The 23,714-nt window shown below is 36.3% G+C and overlaps 1 protein-coding gene across 4 annotated transcripts in view; it reads right to left on the bottom strand.

Moving 5' to 3' along the window:
- LOC134651371 (hexokinase type 2) overlaps positions 1 to 23,714 on the bottom strand; it is a 37,682-nt gene that overhangs the window by 9,643 nt on the left and 4,325 nt on the right. Inside the window, exon 1 of one of the 4 annotated variants that reach the window (XM_063506459.1) lies at positions 14,548 to 14,783. The exons of 1 other annotated variant lie outside the window; for it this stretch is intronic. In XM_063506459.1, the coding sequence (XP_063362529.1) occupies positions 14,548 to 14,568 (21 nt within the window). In that variant the 5' untranslated portion in view covers positions 14,569 to 14,783. Of the gene's footprint in view, positions 1 to 1,859; positions 2,100 to 14,547; positions 14,784 to 23,714 lie in introns of those variants that run through there. 2 more of the 4 variants (XM_063506456.1, XM_063506455.1) reach the window with 2 other exon arrangements.

Raw genomic sequence — 23,714 nt, 5'->3', positions numbered from 1 at the left:
AAACCTTGTTAGGATCATGTCCCACTCTCACTGCCTGGCCCAAGATATGAACGAGAGGGTAGGTATATGCAAAAAGAGCAATAACCCATAATGCCCACAAGGGGAATACCCCATATAGAGAATAATCATTCTGTGGAATATCCAGGTCGGCGCAGAGCTATTTTATCAAATGCAATTCGTAAGTGTGACTTAGGGCCACTTGCACCATCCCACTAACCCAAGGTTAAGCGGTTAAAACGTTAACTTAGTCTCAAATTGTACTGGTAACCATGGTAACTCCAGGTTTAACCGGTTAACCCGGGGTTAGTGGAATGGTGCAAGTGGCGCTAAGACATTTACGGCATTATGCCTTCATTGAAAATTTTGCGGCTTGATAAAATATAAGCCTGATGATAACTTGACAAGTCATTAGTTATAAAAAAAAGCGGCCAAGTGCGAGTCGGACTCGCCCATGAAGGGTTCCGTATTTAGGCGATTTATGACGTATTAAAAAAAAAACTACTTACTAGATCTCGTTCAAACCAATTTTCGGTGGAAGTTTACATGGTAATGTACATCATATATTTTTTTTAGTTTTATCATTCTCTTATTTTAGAAGTTACAGGGGGGGGGACACACATTTTACCACTTTGGAAGTGTCTCTCGCGCAAACTATTCAGTTTAGAAAAAAATGATATTAGAAACCTCAATATCATTTTTGAAGACCTATCCATAGATACCCCACACGTATGGGTTTGATGAAAAAAAATTTTTTGAGTTTCAGTTCGAAGTATGGGGAACCCCAAAAATTTATTGTTTTTTTTCTATTTTTGTGTGAAAATCTTAATGCGGTTCACAGAATACATCTACTTACCAAGTTTCAACAGTATAGTTCTTATAGTTTCGGAGAAAAGTGGCTGTGACATACGGACGGACAGACAGACGGACAGACGGACAGACAGACAGACAGACATGACGAATCTATAAGGGTTCCGTTTTTTGCCATTTGGCTACGGAACCCTAAAAAGTATGAGACAGGATATACAGGATTACCCGCGACCTCTGGTTTTGAAAGTCAATCACAACATAAATAATAAATTATGTATTTATTTACGATATTGAAATATCATGTGGAGAATGTAACATGAACTTGGACTTGAGATTGCCGTGTGTTAATAAATATGTAATAACTACGTCCTAAGCGGCTGCACGTGTAATTATTTGCACTTATTCGAGCTGTGGGGCTGCACGATTGTAAATATTATTTGCTAATTTCAAAATTAGTTGTGATAGCATGTGATGAGAATACACTTTACCTACTGGTTTTTACGATAATAAAGTCAACTCGGTAATACTCTTCTTCTACGGGTCAGTAATACTCTTATGCTAATTAATTGTTATGCCAGAATGGTAATAATGTAAAAGGATATGTAGGTATAAGAGTTCTCCTTCAGTACGATTACGAAAAGGAAAAAAAATAATTTCCTTATTTTACATGCAATAATACACCATATGTCATTATCATTAGTCATAGCACTCACTGCTTCTGTAGATTATAGGTAACGAGATAGTAATTGTTCGTGAAACGCGTGAAACTTTCAATCACAATATTAAGTTAGATTGAAAATACTATACCTAGCTGAATTTGCTTATATTAAAAATATAAGAGAGTTGTTTAATTATACATAATCCTTCCCTGAAACTGGATTGCATTACGCGCGGATGCAAACGAACGAGCAAGATAGGAGACTCGTTCTTTATCGTGAACAAGTTCCACAAGGTCAAAGCGGTCATTATAACTACTGTTACTTTCCAATTCAAACCAAAGTTGCCGGCTACTAAAATTAAATTTAAAATATAATAAAACAGAGGACACTCACCTGGGGTAGATTATTGATAGCCATGCCCATTTTGATTAGTTATGTAGTATATTTATATTCTTATACTAAATACACTGCCAGTGTTTGTGTTCTGTGTATAAGCTGGCACAACACACACGCTGCGCACGACACGTCCGACTACGCGCGCAAAGAATCGAGGAATACGGCTGGTGGCCGTCGAACGCGATCTATTCAATAGCGCGCTCTTTTCATTCATACGTAAATCATGACGAATTACTGTTTTCTCACTCTACTATGCCTAAAACCCGCGCAAAAGAGCAGCTCAACCTGATTTCACAAACATGTCAGCGAATCCGATTCAAATTCAAATCATTTAAAATGTTTTTGCGACTAACACTTGTCATTGAGGTACTTTATTTTTATGGGATTTTGTATTTTTATCCTTTTGTGTAACGGATATGTTTATCGCATGAACCCAGACGAGCCTCTCTGTGTTTGCTTCTGATTGGTCGGCGCGTGGGCTCGCTCAGGACGTCATACACATTCCTCGACCTCTATTTATAATTGCGTTAGTATGGGTGCAGTTATCGCTAAAACTTCAACATGCGAGGCTGTCGTTGTAATCGATGGTATACAGTTATTTTGTAATTTTGTAACATCTCTGGAATCGGAATGTCGAATTCCTGCTTGTCTAATGGGTTACATTTGAAGTGGCAGGCCTTTTATGTGCTCGAGTGTTAAGCTAAAAATATTTTAAACTGAATTCATTAGCATACGACGCAAATCGTGTTTAACGTGAAGAAACACGTTAATTTACATTTTGGCTGTCGGTTTTGCATCTACATTATTTAGGTACCTAACTTGTTATCTATCTATCTTATATATATAAATGCAAGTGTCCTGACTGACTGAAACTACAAAAGATAGAAAGTTGAAATTTGCACATCAGGTTACATTTATAAAGTGTACAAGAGATAAGAAGCGATTTTGAGAAATTCAACCCCTAAGGGGGTTAAAAATGGGATGAAAGTTTGTATGGGGTTCAAGTTTTATTTTATGCTAGCAATTTGAAACTTCGTAAAAAGATATATTATTAAAATACAAGAAAACTAATTTCAGCGTTTTTAAAATTCATCCCCTAAGGTGGTGAAAAAGTGGTTGAAAGTTTGTATGGAAATAAAAAAAAAATTCGAGCGCGGGACTTCAAACTTTGTATATGAGAATATTATTAGAAGACAGGAAAAGTAATTTCAGCGTTTTTAAAAATTCATCCCCTAACAGGGTTAAAAAGGGGTTGAAAGTTTGAATTCATTACAAATGCTTTGAAACTTCTTAGAAAGGCATAATAGCCGACTACAAAAGAAAGTAATTGCAACGTTTTTGGAAATTAAACCCCTAAGGGGGTTAAAAAGGGGATGAAAGTTCGTCTTGGGGTGCAAATTTTATTTTGAGCTAGGAACTTGAAACTTTGCAAAAAGGTATTCAATTAAAATACAAGAAAACTGATTTCAGCGTTTTTGAAAATTCATCCCCTAAGGTGGTGAAAAAGGGGTTGAATGTTTGTATGGATATCAAATATTTTTTCGAGCGCGGGACTTGAATCTTTGTATTTGGAGATATTATTAGAAGACAGGAAAAGTAATTTCAGCGTTTTTTAAAATTCATCCCCTAACAGGGTTAAAAAGGGGTTGAAAGTTTGTATAGGGTTCAAATTTTATTTTACGCTAGGAACTCGAAGCTTTGCAAAAAGGTATTAAATTAAAATACAAGAAAACTAATTTCAGCGTTTTTGAAAATTCATTCCCTAAGGTGGTGAAAAAGGGGTTGAAAGTTTGTATAGATATCAAACATTTTTTCGAGTGCGGGACTTGAATCTTTGTATTTGGGGATATTATTAAAAGACAGGAAAAGTAATTTCAGCGTTTTGTAAAATTCATTCCCTGACAGGGTTAAAAAGGGGTTGAAAGTTCGTATAGGGTTCAAATTTTATTTTAAGCTAGGAACTTGAAACTTTGCAAAAAGGTATTAAATTAAAATACAAGAAAACTAATATCAGCGTTTTTGAAAATTCATCCCCTAAGGTGGTGAAAAAGGGGTTGAAAGTTTGTATGGATATCAAACATTTTTTCGAGCGCGGGACTTGAATCTTTGTATTTGGGGTTATTATTAGAAGACAGGAAAAGTTATTTCAGCGTTTTGTAATATTCATCCTCTATGAGGGTTAAAAAGGGGTTGAAAATTTGTATGGGGTTCAAATTTTATCTTAAGCTTGGAACTTGAAACTTCGTAAAAAGGTATTATTTTAAAACGGCAAAAAACTAATTTCAGCGTTTTTGAAAATTTATATCTCAAGGTGGTGAAAAAGGGGTTGAAAGTTTCTATGGAGATCAAACATTTTTGTGAGTGCGCGGTTTGAATTTTTGTACAGAGGCATATTATTAGAATACAAGAAAAGTAATTTCAGCGTTTTAAAAAATGCATCCCTTAAAAGGATTAAAAAGGTGTTGAAAGTTTGTATGGGGTTCAAATTTTATTTTAAGCTAGGAACTCGAGACATCATAAAAAGGTATTTTATTAAAAGAGAAGAAAACTCAATTCAGCGTTTTTGAAAATTCATCCCTCAAGGTGGTGAAAAAGGGTAAAAAGTTTGTATGGAGATCAAACATTTTTGTGAGTGCGGGGCTTGAATCTTTGTAAAATGGCATATTATTAAAATACGAGAAAAGTAAATTCAGCGTTTTTAAAATTCATCTCTTAAAGGGTCGAAAAATGAACGTTTGTAAAGGGTTCAAATTTTATTTAAAGCTACAAACTTGAAACTTCGTAAAAAGGTATTTTATCAAAAGAGAAGAAAACTAATTTCAGAGTTTTTGATAATTCATCACCATGGTGGTGAAAAAGGGGTTGAAAATTTGTATGGAGGTCAAACATTTATTTGAGTGCGGGACTTGAATTGTTGTATAAAGGCATATTAGTATTAGAATACAAGAAAAATAATTTCAGCGTTTTTAAAAATTCATCCCCTAAAATGTTTAAAAAGGGGTTGAAAGTTTGTATAGGGTTCAAATTTTATTCGTAAAAGTTAGGTAGCAAGTTTTATTAAATAGAAGACATGAAAATCTTCTAAGGGGGTTGAGAGGTATTATATCGAGAACAATTTTATTCAGTTAGGGGCTTGAAACTTCGTAGGTTGTGAAAGACAAGTCTCGTGCGTTGTATAATATTAATAATGAACAAATGATTAACCATCCTACTGCGATCTTTTGCTGCATAATGTTCTAAGCTAATGTGGAATATATAACCACCAATATACAAATCCGCGCGTACGAAGTCGCGGGCAACAGCTAGTTGTAACAAGCTGTACCGGGATGTTATTGCAACTGGATCTTTCAGTGTGATCAGAATGAGCTTTATTTTTTTTTATAATTACCATTGCACTATCAGGTCAAATGAATTCGATAAGAAAATAATTCACTTTTGATTGTTGAATTATAGGAGTCTGCCAATAGCACCAAGTATCGTTCAAAGTTATGGTATGGGTTGAATAAACTAAAATTTTAAGAGGTTGAAGGAGAATATTTTAGCGCGTCTCTAATGGACAAAAATCTAAAAATAAACGTATGTTTGCTTTGCTCGGACGTCAGGATGAACGCACGCTGAACCGTTTCTTGGCATAGTCCGTTGTTTATTTTAGATACCACCTCGTGACGACGCCGCCGTTTTGACAATGCACGTAACTGAATACACATCCATTACCAACATCTTATTGAATTTAATGCTGTCAGCGAAACTGCATCACTCGAATTTCTATTGTGAGGTGGTCTATTGGGGGGTGTGGTGTGGTTGTGACCCTAAATTCAAGGTACCTATGTACTTGAATTGGCCATACCAATGTTGATGATTTTAATTTGGAGCTTTGACTCAATTGAATGGCGCAATATACGCATGGAGGCAGAGGCGATCTCAAGAGACATAATAAGGGAAAACCACTGGCTACTAAATTACCAGTAATTTTAAGGTAACTGTACAAAAAATCCTAACAGCGCATTTCATCTATTAGCACTCCAGTTATATTAGGAACATTAAGAACTAATCTTAGAAACAAAACGAAATGAAATGACTGAATAACTAACTGTCTACTGTCTAGGATATCATATACCCACATCCCTCAATTAAGCCCAGTTGTAGATCTGTCCATTAGGTATCGTTGTTGCCTTTGGCACGCTATGTGACATAACATTACAAGACAGTGTTCAAATTGCAAATTGCAATGACCTTTCGTTAATTTGGAAATAAAATTGATGTTTCCTCCGACTGTGTGGGTTGATCACAAAAACCGACATGGGGTCATTGCGCTGGTTCTCGTCCAATCATAGAAGTTGCCAACTTAGGTAGGTATGCGAAAAAAAAAACCCTTAAGTATGTACTTAAATTGTATTTGTATTTGTTTTATTGCTTAATGTAATTTTAACCACCAGCCGCACTTTGCCTAGTGACTTTATAGGTCATACTGAACAACTTTTATTATGGGACCCTTGCCGTTATCCCGAAAAAAATGTTGGCTGTCCTGTCCCATATAGAAATCAGCGGTACAACAGCCGGAATGTATAAAATTTTACGCAATTTTATTGTTTGTACCAACTCAGTCAAATTGACGAGTACTAGGCCTGGACAAGAGTGGACGGTAAACCACCGCAATGATCATATATTAAAACTAAACAAAACAAAAACAAGTTTTCCAAAAGCTAATGCGGACATTAATAAAATAAAACTAGCCGACATTAAAGAAATCATTAATACGCCAGGAAATAAATAAAACTGTGCTCAGTCAGACTTATGTTTACCTACTAGGAATGCGGCTCCTAAAGGCCAAAGACTTTTTATGACCGATGAGAATGTAATTAATTACTAAATGTATCTAGTTACCTAAGTTACAGTTGCAGGTTGATACACAATAACTGGAGCGCCGAATTATAAAAGTATTCATTTATTGTTACAAATTTTGCATCAGCTGATATAAATCCACCTGTAAATTTGTTGATATCTTTATTATTCACAGACTCAGGTGTGGTTTTTTGAACCCGATAAATTGATAATACATATTAAATAATGATCACTCGATTTTAAACTTTATAAAATTGGTGACAAACGTTGTTCAAATGTTTTGTTTTCTGATTTAACGCATAAAAATTTTAGCACTGGGTTTTTTCAGCACAGACCCCTTAGTCATGATACTCGAGTTGGTTTAATCGCTGATAGCTCCATATCGGTTTTGAGATAGTATTAATAGCGATTCATGTAGGTGATAACTTGATAACTGATGATAATATTATCTGTAGAGAAATCGGGGCTCTTTAAACAACTCTGAATAAATGACACAGATACTCACTGGCGTGCTGCTGGTTTTTGCACCCCACGCGGGAGTAGTTATAATTAATAAATATGTACCTATTTTATTATCAGATTAATACTAATGTATGTGATTTGATTGCATAGAATTTCCCAAATTGATGAAAAGAAGGATGCATGTTAATTTAGTTTTTCTTCGTTTGAAAGATGTATTTGGATGAAGAATACATGTACGGTCACAAGGTAAGGTAAGGTTCAAGCTAGTTTGGTTGTCAATACTAAAAACGGTATGAACTGTCCAATATAAAGTAAACCCTATATAGTTTAACAAGGAAAGTCCGTGACTGTAGCGTACCTACTAATCTAATGTACATATGATTCATGAAGCAGGTTGAATTTTTTCTTTTGAAGTGAAAACTTCTTTAGCGGCGCTGGGCACTTTTTGAGGTGGGGAAAAAAATGATAAACTCGAGACAGCGTAAGGCGATCACGTGACTGTAAGATTTAGATGGCCACTCATTTAGATGCCATTTAAATCAATAAAGAAAAACTCAATGACATTACATGAAAAAGGTTCTACCTAATCTTGTACGAGCTGAAATACGAGGACAGTTACATTCTAACTTTATATCACTCAAATACAATTCAATAAAGCTAGATCTTGATGAAATCGCTAATAAAAGTGAACTATAGTACTGGTGAATAAAACTCAAAATATCATGACCAAGGTCTGCAAGGTAACTTTACAATTTCTATTCGAATTTTAAACAATTACTGCTACAAATTTAAATTTTGAATTTTAAACAAGCTCACTGACCAGCAATTTCGGAACTAAAGTTTTTCAATAGATAGGGGGATGGGCGGATGGGTCAATTATACATAGTGCTGCAGACATTTTGGACTAGTCATTGAGTTTTCACTTCTGTCGGCACTCCCGGAGTGCAACCCGTTGTTTTTTTTATGAATTTTCTGTATCTGATCTGAGTATTTAATGCTTTTCGTTTCTATGCGTTGCAGGTAAATTATTACCCAAGTACAAAGTGACCTCTATTTATAATGTTTAATTAAGCGCTATTGAAGAAAATCAAACTCAATATTGAAATTGACAGTCAATTTAAACGCTGGTCAGACAAGGCTTGCTACTCTATTGATCTTATTGACTTGTGTGATACTGATATGTATGTAGCTAGAGACAAACTAATAGGCGCCACTCAGCACCCGTCTGGTTTCGCTCTCTGATGTCATAATTTTACTAAATCTGGGATATGTATAGATTTTCCATATAGTTCTGTTGTTCCAAGCTCCAAAAATTTTATTGAATCAATTGATCTTATTGAACCGGATAATACTAATGTACACTGCATATTTCGGGTAGGTATACTAGGACTACTTACTAGGTCACATTTATTTCATACAGGTAAATTTGTTTGATCCTTTCAAGCTTTTTCGTATTTAATAGGCAGGGGTCGGACAAAAAGTGCGGATGACGTCAAACCACTTATAGGATGATTTCAAATAGTATTTTTGATTTTCATAAACAATTATCACTTATTATTTATCAACTCTTTATTAAACGATATCGCCACTTGAAATGAGTAAGTACGTTTTTGACTGACACATTGTCAATCAGATGAACAATAAATTGACATCGTTACTGTTTAGCTATTGTATCTTCACGATTATATTTAGCTAAAATTTATATTTACTAATGTATAAGAAAACGCTCTAAAATGTCATCTGTACTCGAATATTGTGGCCGGCATTCACTACATCACCCTACCACCTGTATTATGAATTCCATGGATTTATTTACGATTATTTCGTTACTTCATTAATACTACTTTGTTACTACATGTCACACGGAAGTTTAAATACAAACTCAAACATCATCCTGTGTGCAAGATTACGTCATTTTTACGTCATCGGCACTTTTTGTCCGACCCCTGTTAATAGGGTTCAAATTATGTATTTCTATTATTATGTATTAACTATTTTGTTTTCGTTTTGGGCAATATCTGTTACTTCTACCCACAGACTGAAACATACCATAAATCAAGCAAATATCACTATTTGTATTGAAACCAAGCGTGCCGACTTTTTACCACCTACTGTGACGTCACAGCCGCAATTTAGTGATGGGAAACCCTAACCGATTCAAAGACACCGATGCCCCTCTGCCCCGCTACGATTCAACTGTCTTGCTCATACTCATAGATTTTATATCTGCGGTCTCGCTCGCTCACTCCCCGCTCCCCCGCGAACCACGCCAAAAATCACAAATCGATTGTCATAAATGATATCGATTTTCTGACAGACGAATGATAAAGACAGACGAATGATAAAAACAGACAAATGATTTTCTTCCCAACTTTTCCCTTCAATGAAACTGGTATTTTCAAAATCTATGACTGGATCATGTGGAAAACAAAAATAATGAAAGTTTTTTTAACACAATAGAAATTTATAACCCTACTAAACGTATAGGCAGACATATAATCGTATGTGGTTAAATTACCCTTCTTTTTAAAGGTGTCGTGTAAAATTAGGACATGTTTTTTTTTTATCAATAACTACTAATAGTTTTTTTTTATAGTTAATATCATTAATCTGTCCGATATCGATTAAAATCGATTATTAGAAGCGATCGGTAGAACGAACAACACTAGTCGCTAAATTTGACGGACGAATGATAAACGGCCTGTACCACGAAGTCGAAGCGATGCGCGACAGTATCGCTAGTCCGATATTCATCGTCTCTTAACTCAGAACGTCAGATCAAACGCTCAAAGCAAACGCGCAATGTAATGTAAATATAGTTTTGTAACGTTAATCTATAGTTACTTAGGTATATTATTGGAATCACAACTTGGAATACTTAAAAAATTGTTTTAAAACGAATTTACGCATAATATCATTTTAAAATTACTTACCTGTGATAGGAAATATGTCCTTGCCCTTGGGTGCTTGCAATTTTTGGGCTGTTGCAGTTAATTATCACGCAACGAGGCATTTTTTATTTTTTTACGGACTATAGTAACGGCACCAGTCATGGGACATTTAAGAGCAAATTTGGAGTATTTGTGATATTTCTCTGATACATGTAAAAGTTCTACCGCTTAGCTTGTTAAAAGATGAATATCCTATCCTTCCTTCATGTTTCAGGCGTGTTGTATCAAAGATACTGCAATTAGTTTCCACATAATTAATAAATTAAAAGTATGTTTTTTTTCTCCAGTCATGGACACCAAAGCTCCAGTAATGGAACCCCGGTTATGGACGTGGCTCCAGTAATGGGCCCCCTATAATGGACATACGAGGGTAATTTGAGAAGTAACTTGTTTCGCTTATGTATAGATGGCGTTGGCGTCAACTCTGTATGTATTGATTTAGTTTAGTAATTAAACATATTTAATATGTGGCGTCATGTCGTTTTTGGCAGGAATTTGTCATTTGACAGTAGTTCAAACAAAACTGGTCTGAGTTACGCGGGAAAATGGAGAAAATTGGAACTCGTGGAGTTCTTCAGTTCTTTTTTTTGGAAGGCAAAACTGTGAAACAAATCCATGAAAGGATTTTACCTACGTTGGGTAGTTCGTGTCCTTCCTAGGGAACGGTTTGACTTTGGGTAAATGAGTTTAAGCGAGGCAGGACACGCATTAAAGATGCACCTCGCCATGGAGCCCCGAAAACAGCACTTTTACCCGAAATCATCGATAAAATCCATGATTTAGTTTTAGCCGACCGAAGATTGAAAATACGCGAATTAGCTGAAGCCACAAACATCTCTTCTGAACGGGTGCATTTTATTTTACACGACGATTTGCACAAGAAAAAGCTTTGTGTAAGGTAAGTGCCGCGATTACTGACTCCAGAACAAATGCGTATTCGCATGTGAACATCTGATGAAGATTTGCAAGTGTTTAAAAAAATCCAACAGATTTTATTCGCCATTTTGTCACTATGGATGAAACCTGGAACTATCACTACATCCCGGAGACGAAACATCAGTCGAAACAATGGGTTGGTCATGGTGAGCCAACTCCAAAGAAAGCCATATGCATTCCGTCTGCTGGAAAGGTGATGGCGTCTGTGTTTTGGGACGCAAAGGGATACTTTTAATTGACTACCTGGCCAAGAGAAAATCTATAACTGGAGCATACTACGCATCACTTTTGGATCAGTTACAGGCAGCAATAGCTGAAAAACGTCCAGCTTTGGCAAAAGATCATGTGATTTTTCACCATGACAACGCTCCGGTGCATTCAAGTCGTGTCGCTGCACAAAAATTGTCGTAGTTACGATTGGAACTTCTTCCACACCCTGCTTATTCACCAGATTTGGCTTCGTCGGACTATCACCTCTTCCCGAAACTGAAAACATTTCTCTTAGGGCGAAATTTTAAGTCCGATGAGGAGGTTATATGGTAGGTCAATGTGTATTTCGAGGCCCTTGAAGAGACGCACTTCCGTGAAGGCATAGAGATGTTGCAGACTCGTTGGGATAAGTGCGTACAACTTCGGGGGGATTACGTAGAGAAATAAAATAAATACATTAGCAATATTATTATTTTTTGATATGAAACCAAGTTTCTTCTCAAACAACCCTCGTACCCCATCAGTATAAGATATTGGAACAGGGAATAAGTTTTTGGCAAAAAACTAGTTATTAGTCATTTTTGGTATAAGCTTTTATGTAAGAATGTATTTTTCTTTCGACAGCCAACTAATACTCATCGAGACAATTCTAACAAACCCAAACACAATTAGGTTGCGTTTATCACAGAGTTCCTATGGCTACCTCCTGTCTCCATCATGAGATCTATTCCATGCTATCATAATATTGCATTGTCAACCGATTTGCATACGTATCCAAAATTTTAACTCAATCGGAAATCCGAAAGTGGCTGAAATGCCATTTCCAAGATTTGAGCCACACTAACTAACAGGGCAAGTTAAATAAAATTTTGTACCTAAAAACGATATTAAATTATCTGAGGTCCGAGGAGACCTCCTGACATAGTTCGTAACTACATTATACTTCTGTATTGTTTAAACATGAAATTACGCCATGGCAAGCATCATTATGTAAATGTCCCATCATAGGAGGTATGCAGTTTTACAGCTCCTATAATGGGATTGGGCAAAATACCACTATTTTTTATACATCTTTAGAGTCACAACATAGTGTGTTGTATACCTTATCTCATGGTAAATACAATTAACAAAACAAATTCTAGTTTACACAAAGTAATAATTAATTACAATTTAATATATGAACTCACCTCTCTTAGCGAAGTTGTTAAGAATTCTTACTGGTTATTTTTGACACGACAACTTTTGGGTTGGCGCCAATTTCTTAAAAAGTAACCGAAATTAATAAAAAGTTAAACATAAACAGCTCTATGACTCTTATTTATGGTAAAATATTGCCAGTGTTTATAAACTACTTTTACATACTTATTTTAGAGGATTTGTGGTTTTATGTCCCATTACCGGTGCCACGTCCATTATAGGGTGGACCCTACCCCGCCACGCGCCAGTTGTTGCAGCCGGTATAGTAATGGATTACTATACCGGCTGCAACAACTGGCGCGCGTCAAATGTCAATAGCGACGGGCGCGACGGCCAACCTCGACGCTTGGTCGGGGTTCGGACACTCAAAGTAGATGCATTTGCGTCATCTAGGTATATTTAAGTCTGTGCTTCTACCAATATCCTCCTCAAAATTACTGTTTCTCGCTTTCGATAAGGGAACGATGTGGACTATCTTCCGGTCGTCGGGCAAATTAGTCCTATAAAGTATAATCCATAAAGCTGCATTAGTTGAGGCGAAATAAATGGTTTCAGATAAGATTACCATTATCAGGGGAAAACCTTCATGACATGAGTAACAGCATCGAAACCTATTAACATGGCTATTAGAAGAAAAGGCTATAGATTATTGTAAAGAACCGCCAATTAATTGAGTTTTGCCTGATAGCAATTATCATTGAATTATTTGTACAAACATTTCTCAGAAGTTAACGATAAGACGAGCTGTAGATAATGAAAACCGGTTATATCCCCCTAACTGCCTTGCTAATATGATGCTAATTAGAAACACAATGTTGTAGTCACGACCACGACACGAAATCGCGAAATTATCACAATGTTAGAATTCATAAATACTAATCCTTATTTCTTATTTATGGAATAAAAACCCTATGACTAAGATATTTGTAATATTATCGTTAACAGCTTATGCGAGCTTTTCTTTTATTTTTTGCCATTTTTATTTATTGTGACCTTTTTTGCCACTTTTGTGTTATTTCTACTCAGAATCACGAGCTCTTTCGATCCTAATAGGGTAAAAAAATGTCCCAGAGTTTTTTTCCTATTGTGTTACCATTTCCCCATATACTTTGTATGGTGGTAACAAAAAGGAAAGTTTGAAAGATGTATGGAAATTTTAGGACACTTTTTTTCTCCTATAAGGATGAAAAGGGCTCGCGATCCTGACTAGAAATAACACAAAAGTGGCCAAAAAAATCACAATATATAAAAATGGCAAAAAATAAAAGAAACGCTCATGCAAGTGTTTAATTTCTTTTGAAATTGAGCGTGTCGTTACTTTTATGACTATGACGCTTTACAGTAATTTAGTATGTAGTATACATATATTGTAATAGGAACCTGAATTAGAGATAGAGATCTTTATTTTGCATCCCAATGTACATATTTATATTAGGTACATACGAGTAGACTACATAGTAACCCAGGCACATGGACCTGGCAGGGTATATTATTTTCTATTTTATCTGCAAATTGCCATTCTTAATATAATTTCAAACCATTTAATTAAACAATATGAATATGATGGGTTATGTAAGGTTAGGGAAAAAACGGATAAGCCCTTAAGGGTTTTCTCTTCTGGCCGCCGCGTCCTTGTGACCTTGAGTCATGACCTTTACTATCTTCCGATCATTTTATAACATTAAGCAATCTTACCTATGTGTTATCAAAGTTAATCGTTTGTAGGTATTTCATTACGACGTCGGAACGAAGACCTACTTGGAAAGTGTAACTAGATTGATATTCGTTTTGCATTTAATGTTTATAACCTCAAAGTGGTAAACGCTAATACGAAAGTTAATTAGTATAATGTTACTTTTTTATTTATAAGTAAGCAGATGACAAGTATGATTACGCGGAACTTTCTTGCTTAATTTAAATTTTCTATAATAGCCGGTGGAGTCCACAAACAACCTAACCTAAAATCTTAAACCATTGACATAGTGGACCGGGAGGGAAATGTGCTCACTAAAGCTTTATGTATTTAGTTAAGTACCGGAATTTTTCTAATTAACGTAAACATAACGTAATAAGACAAGCATACTCACTATATCTCGCGCTTGACGCATATCGATTTGTCTTGTCAGTCGCGACGACTGCGATAAGAGATGATGAATGAGGAGCGTTGAGGTCCACAGGATGAAGCCTTTACTTGCACTTGGTCACGAAAAAATCGCGAATCGCGAGACTGGAGACGTTCGGAACGGCTGAACGAAGTGAAAGGAGTATGAGCGTTGCAATCACGGAAACTTGTGTGTGGCCGGCGCGACGTTAGGGTCACCTTGAACGGCGGCGCATGTGCCGAGGCACACCCTCGTGCTGCGCGCGCCCCGCGCCGTGACGTCACGCGACGAGGGCCCGCGCGCGACTTCGAACCCCTGTTGCTGCGGCCTTGTCTCTAGCAGCGAAAGTGACTAGATATTATCATTATCAGCCTTCAAAAGAATCACGTCTAATATTATTGTTGGTGTTTTCACCTCTATCAGTCAGCCACTTGGCCATACATTTGTAACTTCTTGGATAAATTTCTACTTAATGGCTCCTCTACACTCCAAGGGACGCATTTATGCGTTAGAGGGAGCAAGTGATATTGCTATCTCATTCTACCGCATAGCTGCGTCCCTTAGAGTGGCCGGCGCTGGCCCATCGTGTAGAGGAGCCATAAACGAGCCTAAAATTGCCTTTGTGCGAGAGAATACACGATGCACTGTGGGTTCTAGCCGTTCTAGGTCAACTTGGGTATAGGCAGGTAACATTTTCTGTTTTTTTTTCCTGCTTTTCTGTCAGTCTGTAATTTCAGCGCCCGCCTTATGGCTTAAAATATTTTTTTGACTGTAGGTAGTTTAGGTCCTACTTTATATTGCCCATGACTAAGCCTGTGGTCACTGTGGTTAAGGAAAGTAGGTAAATGAACATCATATATGAATCTACCTTCGTGTCTTGTTATAAACAAGTAAGACGTATATTAGCAAGGGCATAAAGTCTATCGTTTAATACGGAATCGTTCTTACCTATTCTATAATCATAGGGAACTACTTACTATTAAGATAGTATAGCTTAATAGTAGTTCCTTCAGAATCCCCTTTCCATCACGTATAAGGGTTTGTTATTACGCGGCCGGCCACCTTGTGTCACGTGACTCCCTTCACGCAATACGTCGTCTTATATCGCAACAGATAGGAAATAACACGCCTTGCCAACTTCACCATAAACAAATAATAAACTGCAATAATCCGCTTTTAAACACTTGTTTTCAGTTTATAGTACACTGTGACGCCAATGGCTAATAGATTTAGTCGTGTTATACCTAAATACGTCACAGACTGGTAATTTAAATGCAATTTTAATGTAAAGCCAGCTGAAACTTTAAAAGTTAAAATATAAATATGTACCTACTTATATTTTCCTGTGGTTTTCTTAATTTGTATGTATAGGTATAGGTAGGTATTTAGAAACTGATGCACAGAATTTTTCAGGTGCTATTTTCGTACTTCTATACCATTGTGCATGTCTAATTTTAATAAATTACGTTACATTATCGCATTGGATACGTCCTACAACGTCACGTTAATGAATAGCGGCAAGTTTAATGTTATTTTTTTTATTAGTGTTGTGTACCTACATACAATTTACTGATTTGAATTAGCTAAATGTCAGGTGTAATGGCTCCTCTACACGATGGGCCAACACCGGCCATTTATGCGTTAGAGGGAGCAAGTGATATTGCTATCTCATTCTACCGCATGGCTGCGTCCCGTCCCTTGGAGTGGCCGGCGTTGGCCCATCGTGTAGAGGAGCCATAAGTAAACAAAACGGTAGCAATAGTCAGAACTGTCAGAAGTCAGAATAGGCCAAGTTCGAGGTACTTATAATGAATAGCTCAACATTCTTGATAAATGATATAATAAACTAGCTTAGATAATAAGTCTAAACCTGAAAATCTTCTTTCTGTTATATATACCCATGCTCGATATTCATGCAGAAATATTTTTAGAAAATATTCTAGGTATCTTATTCTTTTTTACCTGCTTGCATATATTAGGTATGTGTGTTTTAAGTTTGGTATTTACGCATATTTTATTGTTTTCTATAGTTAGATACATAAAACTGGAATTTAATCAGTGGAAGTGCAATGATTGTGAAATATGTATACGTACAAATAAGCTAACGCAAGGTTAGGTCCTTCTTGCAACTTGCAACCATTATTGCGTGCAGCTTGTGCAAACATAAACATACACATAATATGTACCTATAATACTACACGTACAATACCGATGCGATCGCTATGAAGCTAGGAATTCGACGAATATATTACTCCTATCGATCTGCCGCCTCTTTTATAAGACAGGTCGTAATATGCCTGAGTTAATTTTAGTCATATCATGAATAGGCGGCGTTTCATGATATGCCTAAGAATATCTCATCAATTATTTTACGACGCGCCCGGCGGTATGAAGCTAGGAATATCAACGAATACATTGGTCTGACCGATCTGCCGCCTCTTTTATAAGGCAGATCGTGATATGCCTGGGTTAATCTTAGTCAGATCATGAAATGGCGGCGTTTAATGATATGCCTAGGAATATCTCGATATGCCCGATTTTACGATCTGCCGCCGACATATACATCATTCGTCAAACGTCCTTCATATCCTTTTAGTCCCAGTAATCAGACAAGCCTTCTTTTCCTTCCTCAGTAGAAATTACAAAATTTTTCGTCAGAGAGACAGACGCCAATCAAGAACTGGCCTTAAATAAGACTACTTAATATTTGCAAGGCAAAGTCCGCCGATATCCAAATTCCACAAACTCAGTAAAAAAATCTAAATCGGATTGGCCATTAAAAGCGTCTAGATTGACTTATTAGCATGTATTATTTATAATTTTATAACATCATCAAATATATCAACGTTCAACTTGTGACCTTTAAGATAAAAGGGCATAAGAGCTGCGAACTGGTGGAACAGGTCGGTGTACGGTGTACCTAGTGAAAGGATGGGTGTGGCGACGTGCCCCCGGACGCGTGCGCCGCTGGGCCACTGCGCCCGCGCCCGCGCGTCGCGGCGCATACGTAAGGACCCAACATCAGGCGCAGAAGGACTTAAAACACATGGTGATTTTATCGGGATAGGTACTTGTTTTGATACTAGCAGTTGCGTACAAGTTTAACTGCCCCCATTCCCATACTTTTAGTAAGCTATTCCTTTATATCAAATACTAAAATGACATTTCAATTGACTACCCTATCATAATCATACTGCTTTCAAAACCAATTTTGTTCTGAATTGTGGCAATCGTACCTACTATAATTTTATTATCTTGGATATAGAAAAATACAGAATAGGAACTCTCGTAAGTACCTATACCTACTAAGTAATTTTATATCATCGTTTAACATTAATAAAATATTTGATTTCAAATATTACGAATTAAAACTATCGGTGTCCAAAATCCAGCCTTTTTAGTTTTTTGCAAAAATTTTAAACCAAACATACACACTTTCTCGTTGCGTTGGACGTCCCACGTCAGAGCGGTATTATGATTCATAACTTCATCAACTAAAACTTTGGATTGTCAACTTTATTTTATTGAGATAAAGGTATCTTTCCCCTAATCAAGAACGTACCTAAGTGTTCTACGTGACGAAGTCCATGTGTGTGCTCCGCGCTCCGTTCCATGTGGACATGGGGCAATTGGGTAATCCCCATTCAAATATCGGACACCCAATTTCCCTAGTTTGAATTCTTTGTGTTCCTTATGTTATTTCGGATAAGAAATAAAATAAGAAAATATGGTATATCATAGGGGTCGTCCAGAAATCATGTGATCATATTTGGCCTATTTTTGACATTTTCATATTTGTGATATTTTCCTGACTCCCACCCCCCTCTAAACGATCACATGATTTCGACGACCCCATATCATTGTCGGTAATATTATCAACATTGCTCATTCTAGTTTTCACCGGAAACAACGATAAATTTTCAAGGACATCAATAACAAGTGATATAAAATACCATACCTACGTAGGAGTCTGACAAGTCAAAATATAAATTCGATCAAAATCGAAAAGACTGAATCGATAACGTTTGATAACTATGACAAATACCTTAAGTACCAGGTTATGCACTCAGCGGTGCCGCAGCAGGTCTGTGTCAGTCATATCCAAAAATAAAGTAGGTAGGTATATTGGCCTATGACACGCCTATGATTATCCCCAGGGTTAGCATTATAATTGCCAAGTTTCATCAAAGTTTCAAGTAGTTTATCCTTGAAACGATACCTAACAGATAATGAGACAGAGTAACTTTCGCAGATAATTTAAGTACCTATGAATTAGTATCGATATGGAGACCTGCAGTCGTGTACTTTTGTCTTCTGTTCTTTAGAATTTCATATCGTAAAAATTACCGAATTTTTTTAAACAGCGCAGCGCAACGCAAGCAACACCATTCTTCCACTATGCATACATTGTTAGTGTTATTATATACGTTTCATACATGTGTCAGTTTTCGAATACATACCTATATAATTAAGTAAATAATAAAGCTGAATATGTACATTCTAAAATTACTAAATATAGTTATTACTTATATAAGATAAGTGTCTTATTGACTTCAATCTTAGGTACTTGGTATAAAACCTAATTAACGTGTATACGTATATAAATATATATATATATATATACCTGTAGATATAGATAACTGAAATAAATACTAACAAATAACTATGTCTTTAAAAATTAAAACGATTCTATAAAGAATCCTTACATATACTTAAGTAATTTAAGAATGTGTTTCATTTGCATATACTACATGTTTACACTTTCTGCAACTAACATCGGAATGCGGTTTTTTGTCAAGCTACCCATGTGTACGGGTAACATTTAACTTAACTAATAAATATAAATGATGTTGTTTAATGATTGTTTACATATTGAAAACAGAGGATGGCGAATCCTGTTTCCACCGTGATACAGTTTAATACTAGTACGGGGAACAGACGTAGCTTACTTCATTCATAAAACGTTATAAGTAAATATATTATTTTTATAGTAATAGTACCTAAACAGTGCAGTTAACCGACCAATTGTACACCTTATTCTAACGACTTAGGGACTGGGATTGGTCACTTAACTGTGCCGTGCCTACATGGTAACTAATAATGACATTATTTCTTGTACTTAGTGACTAAGGTTACTAATCCAAACTATAATTATAGTTCTGAATATAAATGTAAGCAACTATGTGTCCTTTATTATTGAATAAAGATATTTGTATTTGTATTGTATACATACATGTGGATAACCTTGGGGTCCATTTGACTATTTAGGTCATGCATGTCGTGGCTTTTCTGTATGTATTTGTTCACTTAAATATTTTACTAATATACAGTGCTGGCGTCATGTCACGCCCTCTTATCCTATCAAGTCGTATAGGCCCCTTGTGTCTTGGACTTTTTATAAGCGATTTTGGTCAATTTATCGCTTCTAACAGAGAGAGGTTGAATTAAATGGGAGCATTGTGTAGGTACGACATAGTTACTGTATGTAGTACAACTACGGTAGTACTTAGTAGTAGGTCCGTATCCGTAGTATAGGTATACATTCATAGAGTCACAATTGGTCATTATTCTGCAATTAAGAAAAACCGGTTTGCAACGGGGGGATCCCTAGCTTGCTAGATGTAGGGAAGTTGCAGCACTAGATCACAATATTTTAAACTTTAGTCGTCGGACACTATTCATTGATTTTACCACTAGTTACGTCACTTAAGTATCATTCTACAACACTCTTCTTGTATTTTAATATTACATAATTAGATTATGTCTAGGTATCAGCGTGGGTGACAGTCTGACCCATTTCTCCTTTTCCGCATATATTATGGTCCGGAATTCCGGATTTCCCAAAATATCGTTGACTCTGTGACTATGTTTAGTTTTCTCAGAGCTTTAGCAACCCACAAATATTCAAAAGGTTATCTTTTTACAATTGATTTAGTAATTTAGCGACGTAAAGGTAACAGACAGATATATCTTAAGCATGTTAAGCCCTATATATTACTGAAAATTCAGGGTTCTAGCTTCAGCCAGCACAAAATTAGAGGACGTCGAAAATGGCCTGAATCGCTTCGAGAAAAGGATGGTACGGCCGTGCCTCTTTGTTTTGCTCGACTTGGCGGGGGCACTACCGTGCCCCCAGATATACCTACAGTTTAGCATTTATTTTATTATAGGTAGTATGGATTGATTGCCCTATTAATTTTCTGCAGCGTTTTACAAAGCTTAAGCTAGGTTCAGGTAAATAATGCAAGTGAAGTCAATAGGTGCACATAAGGTGACGACATATCAAATGACATTGCGGTGACTTTGACTTGCATTACATATAGGAGTGGCCGATATAGTCTTTATCTTGAGTAGGTAGGTATGCGTTTTCATTTAATATGAGCATATTACTAGATACGAGTGGGTATATGTATCTCCTTCTTCTGTACCTATAAGAAAGTTCCGTTACTTAGATTAAAAGTTAGATGCTGACACTGCTGACAGTGAAATCACAGCCTAAACTGTTTGAAAGTAGGTGTCTTTAAAATTTGAAATATATTCTTACGAAGAAAGGGAAAATTATGATATGAGTGATATGACGAAATTCATCAGTTTAAATTTATCTAATTTAGTTTACATGGCATAACTTGTTAACAGGGCTCTATTAAAATAGGTAGCTTTATAGTATTTTTTCTACTCCCGTACTTTTATTTGTCATTTAAAGGGTCGTGCACACACCTTTAAAACCCTACCTTATAGTTGTCAAGACAAGTCTTTAGTCTATTCCCCAAAAAAGAATTTGTGCTTACACGCAGTATGTTTTTGGCGATTTTACGATACTTCGTGTAATGATAATAATTGCATAAAATACTATTATGCAACCATTGTTTAAGAGAGGTCAAAAAAGGCGAGTGGCGTGAGTAATAATTTGAGGCGAAGCCGAAAATTGTTAATAAAGACGCCACGAGTATTTTTTCACTCAGTTAAACAACGTTGCATACAATACTTTTTCTACGACCAAGCACTTACTTTGAAATAAAATTGTAAATTTAACAAATATATTTAATTCAAGAAGTAGCAAAAATGGAGGGTACGACGGGCGGGAAAAGAATGAATGAATGAATGAAATAAAATAAAAAAACATGTCTATGGTTCACTTGTTTGTCAGAGATGACTTTGAAAATAAGGTTGGCAACACTATATTTCATTCAATATTTTTTAGGTGGTCATTACACGAAGTATCGTAAAATCGCCAAAAAGATACCTACTGCGTGTAATGCCGTGTATGCACAAATTCTTTTTTGGGGAATAGACTAAAGACTTATCTTCACAACTGTAAGGTAGGGTTTTAAAGGTGTGTGCACGACCCTTTAAATGACAAATAAAAGTACGGGAGTAGAAAAAGATAATAAAGATTGCTCGAGGCGCTTAGCGATCGGAGCGACGTGCGATTCGGATCCAGTGTGCTAATGCTAAGCGCCTAACATGAAACATCTTAGGTGATGATGATGATGATGAGAAGTAGGATTATGTAGTAGGTATAAAGGAAAATAAACAAAGCAATTGCTGAGACTTGGATTAAGTTTATGAGTGTGGCTACAACGACGATGACTGTGTTTAGAGGGGAATTACCCAGGATCGTACTAACACCACTCATTGTTGTATGTTATTGTATGTACGAGGGGTGTTCAAAATATTCTCGGTATGAGAATGAAAACAAACAAGTACGAAAAGTTTGATATTTTTATTTTTCAATATACTCCCCCCCTATGTTCATACACTTAAAAGATCGATCATTTATTTTTTTTAATCCTGCATAAAAATATTTTTTATCTTTGGTGTAAAAATGCTCCTCCACTGCCGCCTTCAATGCTTCATCATCGGAAAATTTATTTCCACGCAGATCCTTTTTAAGATTGGGGAACAAAAAGAAGTCGCTGGGGGCTAAGTCCGGACTATACGGTGGGTGAGTAACAGTTTCAAACCCACATTCAACAATAGCTGCCTTGGCAATATGAGCAGTATGGACGGGGGCGTTGTCATGCAGAAGCATAACACCTTTGGTTAACTTTCCTCGCCTCTTTTCTTTGATTGCATCCTTTAATTGACGTAGAATGTTAGCGTAGTACTGTCCTGTGATATTTACACCTTTTTCTTTATAATCGATCAGTAATACTCCTTCACAATCCCAAAATATCGTGGCCATGACCTTGCCAGCTGAAGGGATGACCTTGAACTTCTTGGGATGAGCTGAACCCTTAATGTGCCACTGCATGGACTCTTGTTTACTCTTTGGGTCATAATGATGAACCCAGGTTTCATCTCCAGTAACTATTCTTTGCAGCACCTCATCAGGATTTTCACCGCACAGGTCAATAAAATCGGAACAACAAGCTACACGCATGTCTTTTTGAAGCCGAGTCAGCATTCGCGGAACCCATCTTGCACTTACTTTTGACATATTAAGATGGTCATGGATAATATCATGTACGGTACCAATAGAGAGATTGGTTACTTGTGCTATAGATTTTACCTTCACTCGACCATCTTCCAATATAAGTTTTTCCACTTTATCAATATTTTCTTGTGAAGTAGCTACTACAGGCCGGCCAGGTCTAGGGTCGTCTTCAACACTCTCCCTTCCACGTTTAAACTCGCTTGACCACTTTTGAATGGTAGATAAAGAAGGAGCAGACTCACGGTAAACACAATCCATTTCCTCTTTTATGGTTTTTTGATTTTTACCCTGTTTTGTCAAGAATTTTATCACGCATCGATGTTCTAATTTAGTTAACATTGTCAATTCCCACATGATGTTCATGTTTGTTCAGCAATTGCAGAAAAACAAAAGAACATCTCGGTTCGAATTATACTTTTTTTTAATGTCAATGAATAAACCTTAGCGGCCAGTAACGAAAGAAATTTTAGAAGAGGTTGTAAGATATCAATACCGAGAATATTTTGAACGCCCCTCGTAGGTACCTATGAACTGAACCTCGGTCCATCTGTATATACATTCTGTACGTGATGTAGGATGTGTGTAATTTTGTTTGAGTCATTCATTGAAAACACAATCACCGTATAGTAATACAATCGTTGTAGGTATACGGAATATGCAATTATGCATGACGTAGCAAGTAAATGAACGATTTATTGTCGATTTCAGAAACTAT

This window comes from Cydia amplana, chromosome 10, assembly GCF_948474715.1.
Source record: "Cydia amplana chromosome 10, ilCydAmpl1.1, whole genome shotgun sequence".
Classification (NCBI taxonomy): Eukaryota; Metazoa; Arthropoda; class Insecta; order Lepidoptera; family Tortricidae; genus Cydia; species Cydia amplana.
The sequence above is the reverse complement of the archived record's forward strand: the minus strand, read 5'-3'. Positions and strand labels throughout refer to the sequence as shown.